The sequence below is a fragment of the Ptiloglossa arizonensis genome, chromosome 3 (assembly GCF_051014685.1).
Source record: "Ptiloglossa arizonensis isolate GNS036 chromosome 3, iyPtiAriz1_principal, whole genome shotgun sequence".
NCBI classification, from domain to species: Eukaryota; Metazoa; Arthropoda; class Insecta; order Hymenoptera; family Colletidae; genus Ptiloglossa; species Ptiloglossa arizonensis.
The window spans coordinates 13,687,051-13,705,141 of NC_135050.1; the positions used below are offsets into that span (position 1 = coordinate 13,687,051).

The 18,091-nt window shown below is 37.3% G+C and overlaps 1 protein-coding gene across 1 annotated transcript in view; it reads right to left on the reverse strand.

Moving 5' to 3' along the window:
* The window catches only part of LOC143143995 (rap1 GTPase-activating protein 1), a 263,449-nt gene extending 252,384 nt beyond the window's left edge, over positions 1–11,065 (reverse strand). Inside the window, exon 1 of the mRNA XM_076305913.1 lies at positions 10,560–11,065. Coding sequence (XP_076162028.1) covers positions 10,560–10,786 — 227 coding nt within the window. The 5' untranslated portion in view covers positions 10,787–11,065. The remainder of the gene's footprint in view (positions 1–10,559) is intronic.
* Between the last annotated feature and the right edge of the window lie 7,026 nt (positions 11,066–18,091).

An 18,091-nucleotide genomic window follows, 5' to 3' on the forward strand; every position in this document is an offset into this window, starting at 1 on the left:
CTTGAAAACAAGAATGCACCTAACGAATGACTGATGTTACTAATTCAGCTTCGTACGTTTAAAATTTCTTCTGCATACCTCAGGAACGCGTTACTAGGTGAATATCGATGGTAAACAAGCCACGAGATTGTATCGCGTACAAAACTGGCAACACTAACGGTCTGTGGTGAAATCCATGACGCCAATCATTAAGTGAACGCGTACTCGACTGATTCTCAAACGCATTTTTCTGGAAAATAATTCCTCCAATGTAATTTTGTTATTTTCGTCTCATTTCGGATCATAAAATCTCCCTGTCCTAATTTTTTCCACAAATTACAGACTACCCTGTATATAACAGTCTTTTACTTGCATTCGCTTGCAACAGAATGATCCTAAACGAAGCTATCGGGTTATAAGGTCAAATACTTAATGCAACGATGTTGAACCGTATGATTGCTAATTAATCGAATATAATTGTCATTGTAGTAGATTTTCAATGCTTAATTGGACGATAAATACAATTGTGTCACACTTTTATATACGATTATGCACGAAGTAAATTATACACAGTGTGCGCAAAGATAATTGTATCGTTTGACCGATTAAGAGACTCGATATGAAAATTCTAGATACTCGGCACTTCTCGTTGCTTCGTTTACAGTAAGACGCCGTTAATCCAAATTAATTAGGGGCACAAGTCATCCGGATTAAACGATAATCTGGATCAGCGAAGCGAAAAATGGCTCCAAAAGAAGGAAAAATTTGTAATTCGTTCGAATGGAGAATTTAACAATACATGTGTCACTGACAGTCGATATCGATACTATCGTACGATCAAAATTTTTGCAACAATATCGAATTAAGGGTTGTCAGTCCTGAAACTATTGAAACTATCAAAAAGTTACCACCATTAATCGAATATTATTCGAACACGAAAGTTTTCGTATAATTTTTCTTTTAAAATTTTTAAGTAAAAATTGTTTTAAGCAAAGCCCGTGATCAGACGCAATTCAGAGTACTAAATAGAAGAGATCGAGCGCACCGCCGACTCTCTAGGATTTAAAAATTAACGAAAGATAAATTTCCTATCGTAGCAGAACCGGCTAAATGCTTTTTAAGTGTCTCAGCTGTGTGATCCTTCTTCGCAAGGGGTCCTTTCACTGCTGAAAACACGATCAACGCAAACAGAGAAGTTCGCTTTGAAACCTCGGTACAAGTTCATAATTTGTATAAGATCTCAAAGATAAACGAAGCTGCTTTAAGGAGCGATGAATTTATGAATCTCGTCGTATGAAATTCCAACATTACGAGTGCAGAGTGCGCGAATGCCCAAATATTCTACGATTTCAAAGTCATAATTTACAATAGATGTCTCAAAAATTGCACAAATTGAAATTGTCAATATTGTTAGCTCAACTCGTCAACGTGAATAGCAATCGTTTGGCTTATCGAATATTAAAGCTTTAATTTACATTATAGAAAACGTAATCTGTAAAATGATAGAAAAAAACGTAACAATCTTTTACAATTTATTTACCGTGACTAATACATTTACAATGTGTGCATATATTCGACAAACTGTATTTTTGTGGATTGCTGCAATTTCTTTGGTGTTTCGTCGTTACTAGCCTGGTTAGCATTTCTGAAATCTCTAATAGGGGACATACACGTTACTATTTATCGTATGATAAATCGTACGATTTGTTCGATACGACTTTTCGAACGATAATCGTAACGCGTGTGGGGTTGTCGTACGATAAGTCGTATCAACTTGTCATACGTTGCTGTCGAAGAACGACTAAATCGTACGATAAGTCGTAACGTGTACAACCATTAAAATTATGTATTTATAGACGGGTTCGTTATAGAAAATTTTAATCGCTGGTTACGTAAAGATAATCTCGGTTGTAATAACAGGACTGTAACGTAATGATGTTTTACTTATTGCGTCCATTTTTTTTTTTTTTTTTTTTTTTTTTTTCTTTAGGTCGTATTAACATCTTTGATTGCGACCAACAGTAGATTGAATACAAACGGTTTAAATCTTAATGTAGATATTGATATTTTTCAAAACCGCTATAAGATTTTTTGTTTCCAATTGAGTCTCCACTATCTCGTTCATGTAATTTTTAATAGTAACTACGGTGTACACTGTTCTGTTATTTTATTTACAACAGATCCATCGTCTATTTGTGTCTATCAAGAATATTCTTTTATGCTTTCGATAAAGGTCTATGTTTTAGATTTTCTGCATTTCTCAAGTACATGTTTATTATCACGATTCATTTATTACGATTGAAGCGTATTTACGTCGAACAAAACGTTGTCGCGCAACGCTGGAGCCAAACACATTATGTTTATTAAACGTTTTTGACCATTTACGTTTTGTTGGTCTTCCTCAGAAATAACATACTGGTTCTTTCCACAGAGAACCAACGAAACTGGTCGGAAACGTTTAATAAACATAATGTGTTTGACTTGACATTGTCGACAACGTTTTATTTACGCAAGCACGAATTATCCAAATTACGTGTTTACCCGAAGCGAAAGAAACAAACATTCCGTGTGTTACGACCTAGTATTAATGAATAACGAAGCTTGTTGAAGAGGATAGCGTGGTAACACGGCAGGTACGAGGAATTCTCAATAAAAGTGTATGCAAACTAATATTAATGCTGGGGTAATTAGGTAATTTTCAAAAAGTCGATAATTTCAACCGTGTCTTTTAATCGAATTCCATTAGTGTTCTTTGAAATAGATAAATTAAATCCTAAAAATTATTTTTTTCCATTATACTTCAATTTCTTTTTATGCGCTATTGATAATTTTAATATTTTATTTTATTTTGGGGGAAGAGATAAGAATATTTTCTACCTAGGGACGCGAACGAAGCAAATGCAACTCTGTTTTATCATTGGTTAAGAATGCTCGACGTGGTTTAAAATTCACGGTACCGATGATAAATAACTGCTACAGAAAAACATAGTTCGATAAACGTGGATTTAAAAATTTCTTTTTCGCGGTCTTCTCGTTTTAAATCGTTCGTCGTACAATTAATGGAGTACTCTTTGTGGCGTTATCACGATTTCTTTCCGTCAGGTTGTTACAAAGTTATCCACACCACTTCCTGGAACCACACAGACCGTGTTAACTGCATTTCACACGCTCTTACTGTTCGTCACTCTCATCCTCGATATATACAAAGACGGGCGTAGCCAGGGAGAGATAACAGCGATCAGATTTCACCCATCTGTCCGTCAACTTGTCACAGCTCGGTCTCGAGCCTGTGACAACCTGTCAGAGAGTATTGTATATCATCGCGCGGAAAATGCTTACGCGTCAGATTCGTGTTTGCAACCACTTTCCACGTTCGTGGAACGTGGATCTATACCAAGCTAACTGCAAATTTTGTCGACGTATCTCAAAATATACACCCGTGTCTGAATATTGAATCGACGTGATTTTATTTTTCTCGTTCTGAAAATTTCTAGAACGTACCACGTGTATTTTCAATTTGGCGCAACAATTTTACACACCGGTGCGCGAGAAATTTTGTGTTACGACGTACGAAGATCACACGAGTAGAACAAAACAAAAGAAGCACGTGGAATATAGCTGAAAATTATGTTTTGTCTGGATAATTTTCATCTCGAGTAACTGTTTATCGCTGGCACGGTGAATATTAAACGGTGCCAAGCATATGTTACTTGGCGCAAGAAACGGTAGATGTTGCGAAACAGCTGTTACACTTGACCGAATATAACAAAAGGGAGAAATTAACGATCCGAAGAAAATTGTAAAGGACTATTTTATATGTACCATAAATTATTTTAAAAAAAGGAAAGCGATAAAATATTCGAGTAAGAGATAATATATTATTAGGATAAGAGTGAAATTTACACAGGAAGAACATTTTCAAATAATTACGATATAACTGATTTTCTGTGATCGAAAGAGGGAATAATTTCGGTGGTTCGATAAATCGGGGCTACTGTTCCTTTTTCGGGTACAGTTGTAACACCGTCGAGAGTTTTCGTATCAAGAATTTCTGATTACATGTTTAAATAAGCCAAAGTTAAGGGAATCGATGTCTGTGTAATCAGAGTTCGGATATAATCGACATTCGGATAGCCAACGTTCCGTCGTACCCAAAATCAATACGATATACCTAAAATTGAGACACGTATCGTCTATTTTTATCGAACTTTTAATAAATGAAAGCATTCAACGTTTCCCAAGTTACAATCCCTATCATGGTTATCGATAATCAAATACGTCCGAGGCGCAAGCATACGGACGGCTTTCGAGAAATGTTGGCGGCTGATCAAATGTATGTAATTTCAATGAACGAGTCAGCGCGCGGTACACCTGGATTCGTATACCTGGACACTCTTTACCAGGAAGCTCATTCTATGCGAAATATCTCAAAAGAATTAAATTTTTTCTTACAAAGATATCCATTAGACAGTGAAACGTTTCGTAAGTAGCAAGAATTTGAAGAAAAAAAAAAAGAACAATGTTCAGAAAGATTCGAAAATTCATCTCGTAAGAAAACAAAACAGACGATCAACAGCCCTGGAAATTCGTACAGATTCGAATGATCGAAGAATGAATCTTACGGTCGTGAGAGAATTACTCTTTTATCTCGCCAGGTGACGAACGATTCCACGACGCAATGTGCACAATGCAACGAGATAATATACATTGTTCGACGAAAATGAAACAGGATTGTCGATAAATACGAAGTGCCAAGTGCAATCGTCGGGCTTGAATCCGACAGTACCCGTTAAGAGCCGTACGTTTTTAATATTCATTATCAAATATCCTAAAACTCGTCCGTGTGCTCGTGCATCGACTTTCGAGAAATGTTGGCGGCTGATCAAATGTAATTTCAATGAACCGAGCCAGCGCGCGATGCACCTGGCTCGGACACCAGTCTTTTTGCACATTTCGTTCGAAATGATCGCTGAAAAGGCTTCCCCGCGAGGACGCTTTTAAACTACTTCTCCTTTTCTTTTCCTTTTTTCCTTTCCAGACGCTCGTGCCAGAGAGACCAACAATGAAGTACGATCCGGACCGAGCCTCTTCTTTTCTACCTCATATTTATTCAACAGGTTAGACGGGACGATCATGGAAGTGTAAACACTTGTTGAATAACGGGCAAAATTAGTCGTGGTTCCCACTTTTCGAATTTCGCCTGCTTTCCTTCTTCCGTCTCTTTACTCCTTAACGACGAATCATCGGTACCCTTGCGGTCGTTTGTTCGAAACGAATCTTTGCCAGCGAAACGTTACACCTTGTACCCCGTTGTTTCGTAATCGTCGAAAGTAATCGGGGAAAAAGAAAATTGACACTCGTCGTCGAGAGAAGATAACGACTGTATTCCCGCCAAATGTCCCGTCGTTTGGTTAAATACCAACGGTAAATTCCATAACACTACAGAATGGAACTACAGAAATGGATCGCGAAACTTTTCTTTTCTTTCTCCCTTTATTATAATAGCAATCTGTTTCTCGATACAAAGTAATTACTTTTGTCCTGCTATTTATACGGGTTGGTGATATTTTGCGTAATCAATGATACGATTGTATCATCGTGGAATAGAGTAACAGCGAGCGAATTTTGCATTATTACGGAATAAAAATAAAAATAATTTTCGTAATTGATTACCAAGAGTAATCGTTATCTTAATAATTCACCGAAATCAATCAACGATCTCTTGTCGTTTAATGGAAGATTACTCTGGTTAAGTGTACCACTTATTGATTAAATAATCAATAAGTAATTACTAATTACTGACATGATTATTCAGTAATCATGAAACTGTTAATCATTGATCAGATTATATTCTGTCGAACAATGATTTGTACGTTGCTAAATTTATCGATCTAGAATGTCCAGAGGCGAATTCGTGTTGATCCGTCGTGATTATATTTCTACAGAGAGCTTACGTGTAATTATGTATGTTCTCCAATAGCTCCTCAGGCGTACCACGTATTTTGAATACAGATTGATCTGCAATTTAGTAGTGATAACCGATGAATTCGTTCCGATATGCGCATTGTAACAAGACCGTTTATAGAAAAAGAATACCAATACTCGATAATTCGTTCTGAAAATTAATCCAATTATTCGAGATACAACGAAATTCCAAGATTCAAAAAATTTAGAATAAGGACGATCGCTACCTTGGCCATATTTAGCTTTAAGGGTGGTTCTTTATTGCACGCGACCAAGAAATCGATGTTATTACATTTTCTTGGGGTGTATAATCGTAAAAAACCACGATTAAAATTTTTGGGACGAAATGTCAATTACACGGTATTATCTTTATAAATTCGCAAAGATACCCTTTGTTCCAAGGGTGGCCGAATGAGAATAACCCCCTAAGGGCGCTCATGATTTGCACATGCGCAATACAGTTCTTCAACATGATGACCTATTCTACTTTATTAAATTAGGTTAACGATCATTTATCGCACTTAAAAGAGGAAGAATGTTTGTTTCAGAGCGTTATACTCCGAAAGAACAGCCCTAAATATTAATATAAATTATCGCGAGCTCTGTATTTAATTTTAAATTATACGTTATAACTTTATATCGGGTTTTTATTAATTCGGTGAGCCATCTATTCCACAATTTGTTCGTTATTCAATTTTCCTGTATTTTCGTTTCCAAAGCGAACCTTCGTTTCCAAACCTTCATTCGAGTATAGTTAAAAATATATGTATATTGTCCGAAAATTGATGGAGCGGTACTATAGGTGTCGCAAAATGGAAATTTTATTTCCTCTCCCTCGTGTGGTTGACGGTGGCATATACCGACATTCGACATCGAGTTGAGTTGGTCTTCGAGTCAAAAAGGATTTGTTTTCATCGCAAATTTGTCTGTGACCTATTTTACCTAGAATTGTTTACCGCTTCTCGTTCGCGGTACCAGAGCAAACGAGTGGTAAAGTTTCACAACTCGGTGTTGTCGCGGAGACACATTATTTTCAAGAAACAATTTCGATCGTGTTCGCGACAATTTGACGACACGGTAAACATTTCCTACGTACGTTTGTACCCGGTAAATGCATTTCGAGTAGCGTGCGTCATTTACGAAATGCACCTTCGCGGGACACGAACGGAGAGGATTTGGGTCACGAAATATAGGGCATAGCTTAATCCATGCACAAAAATATATGCCCAAGGAAATATTCTCGTTTTTTACCTACACCTGCGTATCAATGCTCAACGAGATATACTTCATTCTCCAAGACGATTTAATCCCAATTGGAGAAAAACGATGTTACACTTTTGGATACGTTTCCCAATATACGACACAACGTGGGTGTATTTTTTACGAATGTTATAGATTGTTCAATGTTTCGTATCTCTGTACCGTGTATACCATTTAGAATGTCCACGTATTCTTCGAATAATCATAATTTTTTACGAATTTTGTCAATTTTCGTAGAATGCAATGCCAAATCGAACGTTAAATTAGACACTTGGTTAAATTTGGAAACGTACATGTATACAAGTAAAGTGTGTATACTATGAAATGAAGAGAAAGAAGAATGTCACGTTGTTGAAAAATATTTTGATATCGAGGTAGGATATAACGATGAAATACTCGAGCTTTGATAAATGCAGTTACTTCATCGATATAAATTAGTAGTGCAATAAAATGTAAAACCACGGGACGAGGAGAATTAGTAAATGAAAAAGAAATGAGAGGAATTTTTCAGCTAGAAACAGAAGGGAGGAATTTGACACAAATTGCGAAGGAAACAAATAGGAGTGGATGTTATTCGGAACTTTCTACTTGATCTAAAAATTACGGAAAGAGGATGTCATTAGGAAGACTGCCAACACTTCTCTGAGGAGACGAGAAAACAATTTTAAATGCAATTACAAATTCAGAGCTTACTACGAAATTGAAGAAATTTTATTCGAAATGATATTTCAGTCTTTTAATTTGAACATTTGACAATGCCAAGATAATTCCTTTCGTAATTTCGAAATAATCTTAACAAGAGAATCCCTAGAGCATATTTTTTCTTCGCCAAGAAATACAAATTTGTCAGTAGATTAAAAAACATTCGGTTTTGTCCTTTTTACGTACGCACCTGTTTCTAACGCCAAGTTTCAAGCTATAATAAGACACATTTCAAACTTTATTCTTTGTGTTGACTGAGTCACTTTGAACGAAACATAAAATTATCTTCTGTGTCATTAAGGGTACGAAAAACTGCTTGAAAAACAAAAATTGAATAGTTTCACAGAACGAATGGGATCCAAAGGTAACTAATTTTTTTGAAGCAATTAAGGTCATTCCTTCAAATGGAACTGTATGTTTAAAGTTAGGTTTCAAAAGTAACCTTCGTATATACCTCACATTTACCCAATTAGACTATCTGTTACGATATACACGCTTTCTCTTAACACATGCAATAGAAACGTTATAACAATAATAATATCTTCTTCGCAATAATAATAATTTTTACCAGAAATTTCTCTCTTATTGTAACTGATACTACTTATTTTTATCTGTACAACGTTAATATCCATCTAAACCATTCTAATCGATTTCAGTCTAAAACATTACACTATTTCCCATCCTTTGGCCTTTTACTTAATAATTAAAATCATCAGAGATATCCATAGTATAAAGTTATACAATATATATTTCTTTTTTGCATTTCCTTTCAACGTAATTGTAGCTTTACAAATCTAACGATTTTACAATTCACACGTGATTGATTTCTGTAGAATCTCCATTGTACGAACAAATCCAAATGTTCGATCATTGAATCGCTCTACTACTCAAACGTTTCGTCACTCGAACAGAGTATATGCTTATAAAGTTCCTTCTCTTCTCATAATGATAAAATGTAATTATTGCAAGAAAAATAGTACGCGTAATAACGTACTCGAACTATAATAGTTTAATGAAACTTCATACATTGAAACATAAAAATTACACGGTGTTGGGAAAGCTACGATTACTGGCAGTAGAAATATCTTTATTAGGAGTCTTTCAACCATTCATGGTAAAGTAGACTCCCGCTTAACCGGATCTCTCGCCGGATAAACGATTGGTTGGTTAATTTGAAAATATAAACGACAATAAGGAATCCAGCATTTGAAAATTTATCACGATATGGATGAAAATTAACGAGAAAAAACTATGTATTTAAAGAATGACCAATATGAGAAAACGTACATTTATTCGAACGAAAGTGAAGCACCACAGAATGTGTCGATAATTTAATAACAGAAAATATTAATAAGCACGCGAGCCGTACTGTTGGAAAAAAAGTTAATTTTCCAAAAAAATAACGTTGCTGCTTGCATTGCGAAAGTTACAAAGCCGCGTTTTTCCCTACACAAAAGTTTCTTGTTCAAAATAGCCAGCACGTCTCTGGATTTAAATATAATAGAAAATTTTTGGGGGCAAATTTCAAGAACAGTGTATGTAAATGGTAAATACTTTGTAAATTTAATTTAGCCGAAATCTGACCAGGGCCTTTTTTCTTTACTATATATATCGCCATTATATTTACATATAATTTACTATTTATAAATATCCGATATATCGTTCGAGAATTATAGATAGCAATATGTGTACTATCTTTTTGTCCGCGAGCGTAATTACACGTTTCCGCTTTCGTGTCATTGTTATGTGAGAACACACATGCATTGCCATTTAATACTAAATTGTTACGACCAAAAATGGTTTCGACCGTTACAGAAAAATGGTTCAATAGGAACAGGTATATTCTATAAGGCAGTGGTCGAAACAGTTATGGGACCGTTTTAATGGATTCCATTTAAACAATGTAAATGGAATTTTTTGAAACAAAGTTCTTACGTTACAATTTCCGAAGGATACAGATAGAGAAAACTACTTAAAACTAAAAACTAAAAACTCTCGTACGAATGAAATCTCAGTAAGAAAAAGTTTTACTAAAAATTGTAACTAATTAAACGCTGAAAAAAAAATCGTTGAAAATAAATACAATTTTCGTACCACGTCTTGTACCAGATTTATCGTTTTCTAACCAAAATTGGTCCAACAAAAGTTATTCGATTCTCAAACGAATAAATTGTCGTAATCCGTTGTAGTATTTGCTGCATCGATCGTTACAAATGAAACGACAAATTGGCCTAACACGGTTCGGGTTCGAGTTTGCGGAAAACAAGCTGTGGAAAATACTTTGCTCCCCTGGCACGACGGAATTCCATTCCGCGAATTCGATTCATTATTTCCCACGGAAGTATCGTTCCTTCCGTTGTACCGCGAATTACGTCCCGCTCTATATGCAGAGTACGCTCACGATCGGTCCATTATTCGCGACACGACAGCCCCCTACTCTCCTCCACCCCCCTCCTCCCCACGGTCGAAAAATGGTTGTAAACGGTTCCCTTTCGGAGCTCGTTTCTCGATTGTAACGCGATTAAAGGTAGTGCGCGAGCGCGGTTGCCCAGAACGAGCCCTCGAAGGATCCACTGACCCGGACAATTTCGTCGAGCTAACTAACCTCCCCTACCAACGCCGAACGGCTGACACACGAATCAAAATCGGCCTACCTGTGGATCGTGATACGCGGCTCCGGTGACGCGGTCTGCCCCCGACATCCGAGGGCCGTGGGGACCTTGAGGAGGTCGCAGGACGACAGGTGATGCCCATATTCGCGACAGTTCCAGGTGTAACCACCGCGTTCGTCCTCCTTCATGGATTGCTGTCTCCTGGCGCCAGCATTGTCACCTGCACTGCCACCACCCTCGGAGAGATGACGAATCAGAGGACGTCGCATCTCATAGGGAAACTATTTCACCGGCACATTCGAAACACGGTGTCGCGCGATCTTTCCAACGGTCCGTCGATCGGTCTCTAACGAGATAAATCGCAGCGTAACGCGGAACCGCGGAACCGCGGACGATGTATCGATGTATACGATACGATCGCACGGCAGAGAAACGGATACACCGCGATCCCTGTCGCGCGACGATATGCTGGACGTTCGGGATCTCACGACCGTCTCGGACGATCACCGTACGTCGACCACGCTCGAACCCCAGGACGACGTAATCGCGGCACGGGTCCTCGCGAGACTATGTACTACGTACTTCTTGCGCGAGTGTTTACGACCGTCCACCCCCCCACACACCCCACATCCCTCCCTCCCTCCCTCCCTCTGCACCCACCCCAGCCGACCAGCATTTGTCCTACCTGCCACCCACAGTTCCAAACCACGCCGAACTTCAAAACATGGTTCGTTCGCCGGTACGGCAGGTAGCTTCGCGATACTAGAGGTAGTTTTCTAATTTACCGACCCTTTACTGCAGATGTCCCAACTCCCGTTCTCGCGCGATTACGCGCAGGTATTTACACTATTCTACGATTGTTGAACCAATTTTAGTTATATTCCGAATACACTTGTAGAGAAATACAACGATCGATATTTATATCGCTTAACGATACTGTGAATCGATCGCTCAATTGTCGACGTACGATTCTACGTGAAATGGGAAAAGATATGTACGGACGACGGATTTGTAATGGAAAAAAATATGCATAGACGACGGATGTTCTGTACCATTGACACCAATGTTGAAGAATATTTCTTTCGTTGAAAATTATACATATTGTATAGTACACGGTCGACACGTTTCGATTCGTTCACCTTTCTGAGAATGGATTTTGTAAATAATGTATATAAAAATTAACGCGAGGAAAATTTAATAATGTTGTTTAACGTCCGTTTTTCGCGGTACTTATTCAAAAATGCAGTTATACAACCACCTAAATAAAAATTGTCCACGTAAAACACAATTCACAGAGACGAGTGAAATACCCAAATCAATTATACATAGACCAAATATTACAATACGTAATACTTTGTCGTATTAAACGGATCGAGCGTATGCAAATCCCCTTACCATCCGTGCCACTTCCAACTTTATCGATTCGGAGTAGAATAAAATTTCAGCGCTATTAGGTGTAGGAATTAAAACTAAGCACGAGGAGAGTTAAGTATTTTGGCAGCGATCAGAATCACTATCATTCACAGCACAAACACTGAAACGTCTAATGAAAATATACTTACAAAACATTGAAATTGTAATACTTACATTAACTGTGCATTTCGTATATTAAAATTCCAAGCGTCCTTCGGTTGTTACTCTCTTGGAAAATAACGTATTATTCAGTAAGGTCTGAGAACAGATACAACATGAAAAATTTAAACAAACTGTTAGCTGGTAACAGTCGTGAGCTGGATGGCACCAATAATTTAAAACGCGGTCAGCATTCATTCGCGACACTACTTTAAATCGCGAACAGCATTCATTCGCGACACGTCTTTCAAACGCGATCAGTACTCATTCGCAACACTACTTTGAAATGCGATCAGTACTCATTCGCAACATTACTTTGAAACGCGATCAGTACTCATTCGCGACACTACTTTGAAACGCGATCAGTAATCATTCGTGACACTACTTTGAAACGCGGTCAATACTCATTCACGACACTAAATCAAAAATCCGATCAGTACTTATTCGCAACATTACTTTAAAACGCGATCAGTACTCATTCGCGACACTACTCTGAAACGCGATCGGTACTCATTCGCAACACTAATTCGTATCGCGAATTGCCCAACATCAATGGACGAGCGGTCGGCACGTATATGTAAAATATACATGCACCGAGCGATAAACAAACTAACTACTACATAAGCTACGGGCAAGTACAGTGACAAAGTAATAACAGGAATGACTCTCCATCTTTGAACGAACATTCAAAGATGGAGCGCCATTGGTTGCGGCCCTCTCTTGAGACAGTTTGTCGAGGCCTCTTCGGCATTCCAGCCTCTTCTCTCTTCGGGCGGCATTGCCCGATCTGAAACTCCTAGGCCCGAGATTCGGTGCAGCGCGCGTGCGACCGTGCAAACGATTCCAGGAACCGTTGGTCGTGCGATGCACGCGCGAAGAATCTCGAGCGTAACGTTCGTTTCGACGCCTAATCGACGCGCGACCGCGTACGCGAACAATTCAAGCGGAGAAATACGAAGAACGGAAAGCAACGCCGGAAGCAAACGGCATGCTCCGTTTGGACCAGCTTCGCGATCCACTCTTCGAATTGTCCTACAGGTGCAGGTACGTCGCGTGAAAACGCGCCTACCCGAATCGAGAACGCGACGACCTGCCCTGGCCCTACCTAACCGTTTTTGGCACACGTACCAGAGGTAAGTTACCTACACCTACCTAGCCCTGTATTTAAAAAATGGCAAAACACATTCTCTCGAACACAACCACTCCACGATTCTCACGCATAACGCCCGGGTGCAACGAGCCTAATCTAGGAAGGCGTCCCCGGGACACCTCCGACACCCGAGCTTATCACGCAACATGCACACTCTGAGGTACGTACCAGTTCCCTGAAATCGGTTGACAAAGGCTAGCGACCATTGCGTATACGCATCGTGTACGTAAACGTGTAGCGTTTTAGTGAACTGTAATTGATCAAACGTATCGAGTACACGTTCATTCGAGAAGTTATCCATATTCGCTTCCGTAAAATGTACATTATCATTATATACGGAAAATATATATATCTAGGTAAGAATCTAAAAAATTGTGGTACAAATGCAACAGCAAATGATCATTTGATAAATGAATTGTTACGAACAATAATATATTATAGAATATTATTTAACGTGATCTTTTGATATATTTTCAAACCGACGCAATTCCACGGCCTAACCATACACACATACGTGGAAAATTACGTCGTGCACGATACGCTAGCCAGTGTCAACCGCTCACATAGATTATTAATATGAATCTTACCAACTAAGTCATCGTGCTGATTGCTTTCGCTCGATCAAGTAACTCCTGGGCACTTGAACGAGTTCAGGCAATCAACACGGAAAAATTATCCTGAAAATCCTGAACTAGAAAGAATTTGTTAGTAGATTTATTTATTCGCGAAAAATCCAGAAAGAAAATTACTATAATCAAAAATACGTTATTTAAAAAAAAAAACTAGTCAATTGATAATTACTTAATTGTTTAAATAATGGTTATCATTTTGCAAATAATTTAATATGAAAATTTAAGATAAATTATCGATTAGACTATCGATCAAGATACTAAATTTCCCTCGAGTGATTCCGTCGTCGAAATAAATTTTTCGAAGCATGTAAATAGTGTACAGAACGTGTTACTTTGACTCAGAAATCCACCCGTCGCGAAATGTCTTCTTGTACGTAAAATTCAATGTTACAATTATCATTAAACAAATGGTCAATATACTTTCAACTATAAATGTTGTATTAAAAATCAATATTTCCATTGCGAAATACTCATTACTCGTATTAGAAAACGCGGTGTACAAGAAGACCCCTAACCTGAACTAAGAAATATACCGTGAAACGTTACTGCTCACGAGTATACGGTAAGTATACTCGCGGTCACTGTACTTGCACAACACTACAAATATAAATACAACCGGTCACCAATGCCGATTCGGACCTTTCGTCCTACGACACGACTGGTGATCGGAGGAACACAAATGGCATGCGACTCACCGATCGTTGCAGACGAACGAGGAAGTACCCCGCGATCAACTTCAAAGATAGTGACTGAACAAGTAGTCGTGGATGTTACAGCCGAATGCCATTGGAAACGTTGTCCAACCCATGGACGCAATGCCAAAATGTGGAAAATCTAGAAAAAATTACAGGAAACATGATTATCTATCTTTAAAGTTACAAAATGCTCTCAATATTAATAGACAAGTATCAACGAAAACTTTTGATAGGTTAAGTAGAAATGAATTTTCATACAATAACGTATACTTACATTATTGGCACGTGAAGCATCGTCCAATACTCCTCTTCCGTGATGCACTGACTCTGATACCGATGACGAATTATTTTAAAGATTATAAAAAAAAAATGAAAAACTAAACGAATATAGGAAAAGAAACAGAGATCATGGTCGGCGAACAACACTGACTCTACTCCCGCGATTGAAAAAAAAAGAGAGCCACGATGCTCTAGAAAGAATTTACAATGCACGAAAGACACTGAGTTTACGTCGCGAATACCCAAAATTTTAACGAAACTCTATTCGAAGCCACTGTGCTCCGATAAAAAATAACAACTTTCTACGCAACAAACACTGACTCTACTAGTCGCATTGCGCGCGGCCATCAAAGTTTCTAAAAGAAAGGGTAGTTAATAGGGGTGGGGGGTGAGGGCGGAGAGGGAGTGGTAAAGGTAGGTTTAGAAACAATCATTGGCATTCGAGTATAAACAATACCAAAACGTACTGCACCTCGACCTAAAAACAGTAACATATGAGTTATTTCAATATTCCATCGACATCGTACATAACCGCTATGAGGTTAAAATTTAATTTTAAATTATTGCACATATCAACGTCAAAAGAGTTTATTTTAATCTTTTCTTATTTGCACGTCGCACTGGCCTCTCCAAGGGACGGTCAGTTTGCCTCTCCAACAGTTAAATTGAATACAATAAAAGTAGAATACTCACATACGTGTCACATGTTGATCTTACCACTTGCAAGATTTTTCCAATAATCCGCGAATTCCGTTCAAACTGATCACGAAGTGTCGTGGCGTCGGTAACGCGTCGCTAGCGCCACAACTTCAATTGGAAAGATCGAGAACCTCTAACGGCTGCAATAAATTTAAAACATATTTATCGAAGTAAATAAGGCTGTATTATAGAAAAAGAATATACGAAATCGAAGTATTTTCGCGAAATTTTAATTTAATCCGTAGATACAGGTCGATACGTATCGATTAATACCAGATAAAGAGTGGAAAAGAAGCGCCGTACCACGAATCTTTTTCGCGACGCCGATTGAATTTATCATCGTCAAAAGTATCTTAATATTGAATAATATATGGTTAAAAAGTGAAAAAAGTAGTAATAACGATTAGAAGATAATAAATGTCAACGGGTAAGGGATACACACCTCGATGTTTGCAGATTTCTCGAATTTCTCAAATCTGTCGATACGGATGCGTGTAGTCCTTTCGACTTCCCCGGGGCAAATGGACGACCCCTAGCGGGACGCAACGCCACGTAGCCAGCAAAGTTCGCGCCAAAATTGCAATCGCGACTCTAACAAAAGCAATACATTTTAAATACCTTTATTGAAATAAATAAGACTGTATTATAATTAAACTCAAATTCATATATTGTTTAATATTAATCTAGGTGTAGTTTGTTTAATAAATTAAATTGTAAATTATTATACAAATCGATACGAATCGATTCATACAAGCTAGTATTCATCGATATATATCGATCTGTATCCCCGAATTAAATTACCGTTTTACGCAAGATATTTCGAGTTCATATACTGTTTATCCGTAATACAATCGTACTTAGTTCAATAAAATGTATTGTTATTTACTTCAGGATACCAATCGATACGAATCGATTACCATCGGCTAGTATTAATCGATACGTTTCGATCTGTATTCCCGAATTAAATTACCATTTTACGCAAGATATTTCGAGTTCGTATATTGTTTATCCATAATACAATCGTACTTAGTTCAATAAAATGTATTGTTATTTACTTCAGGATACCAATCGATACGAATCGATTACCACCAGCTAGTATTAATCGATACGTGTCGATCTGTATCCCCGAATTAAATTGCAATTTTATGCAAGATATTTCGAGTTCATGTATTGTTTATTCATAATACAGTTGTACTTAGTTCAATAAAATGTATTGTTATTTAATCCAGGATACAAATCGATACGAATCGATTACCATCGGCTAGTATTAATCGATATATATCGATCTGTATCCGCGAATTAAATTACAGTTTAATCTATTAAAGCAACACTACATTATATGTAATCAATACAGGAACTTGAAATATCTTGCGTAAAATTGTAATTTAATCAAGAGATACAGATCGATATGTATCGATTAGTACAAACTAGTACTATATGTATAGGTAGTTTGTATTTGGATAAGGTGTTACTGCTGTCGATATAAATAGTTTTAATTCTTACCGCTCTCTGCGCTCATCTTTAAACTATTCTGAATCGATAAAAATGGATGTGAAACTAAAATGGTAAGGGGGCGTCAAAATACCGTGACACAAACAAGATTTCCTGCAATATCTAATTTATACCAAGTACAGATTGTGAAGCAAACCACTGATACCATTCGAGGTCGGTATTTCAGATTGCGTGATCCCACTCGTGTAAGATAAACTGTGCTTCTATGTCCATCCACACATTCAAAATAAGATCGTAACTGTTAAACTATTAAGTGTATTAAACAAATGAGATTATTAAATTAAAACAACAATGACAACGATGCCGTTATACATGACATGTTACAATGGAGAATCATGAAAATTAATAACATAAACTTTCGAAACTTATAATGTAGTGAACGATAGGCATAATCGGTATACATGAACGAAATAAACTGAATTTATGAATTTTGTTACAAACTATGTTTAAACGGCAATCCATTTGCGATACAAAATTACGCTCTTTTTATTATACTTCTAATTATCGCATTAATTAAAGCAATTCATGTTGTAACATGCATGTATTATGTGTTCCCTGTGTTCTTGAATATTAGTAATTAGTCTCGCATAACAAATAGACTGCGGATTATTCTAAAATAAAAGACCGTAATAGATATGTTCACGAATACGCGAACAAAATATTACATATTCTAAGGGAGAAATTATCAAGTTGCATTTAGACCCCAGAAATCTACTTGCGTTACACGACACGTATCACTAAATATTCACATTTTTATGCGCTTTACAAAAATTGAATGTCAGAATATTCATGTAAAATAATAAAACTATTTTAAGTTCACAGCCGATTAGCTCGGTGTTGAATTTAGTTGAATTAAGAATTGAATTAATAATTTATTTCTCAGAGTATCGACAAGTATTTATAATCATTTCCCTTTGAAATAAGCAAAACCGCATTAGAGAAACCTCTGCATTTTCAAGTCATCACGGTTTCAGCTATTTCTTCGTTATTTGAGTACTGATGAAATATTTAAACAAGCCATTTATTAAACATATG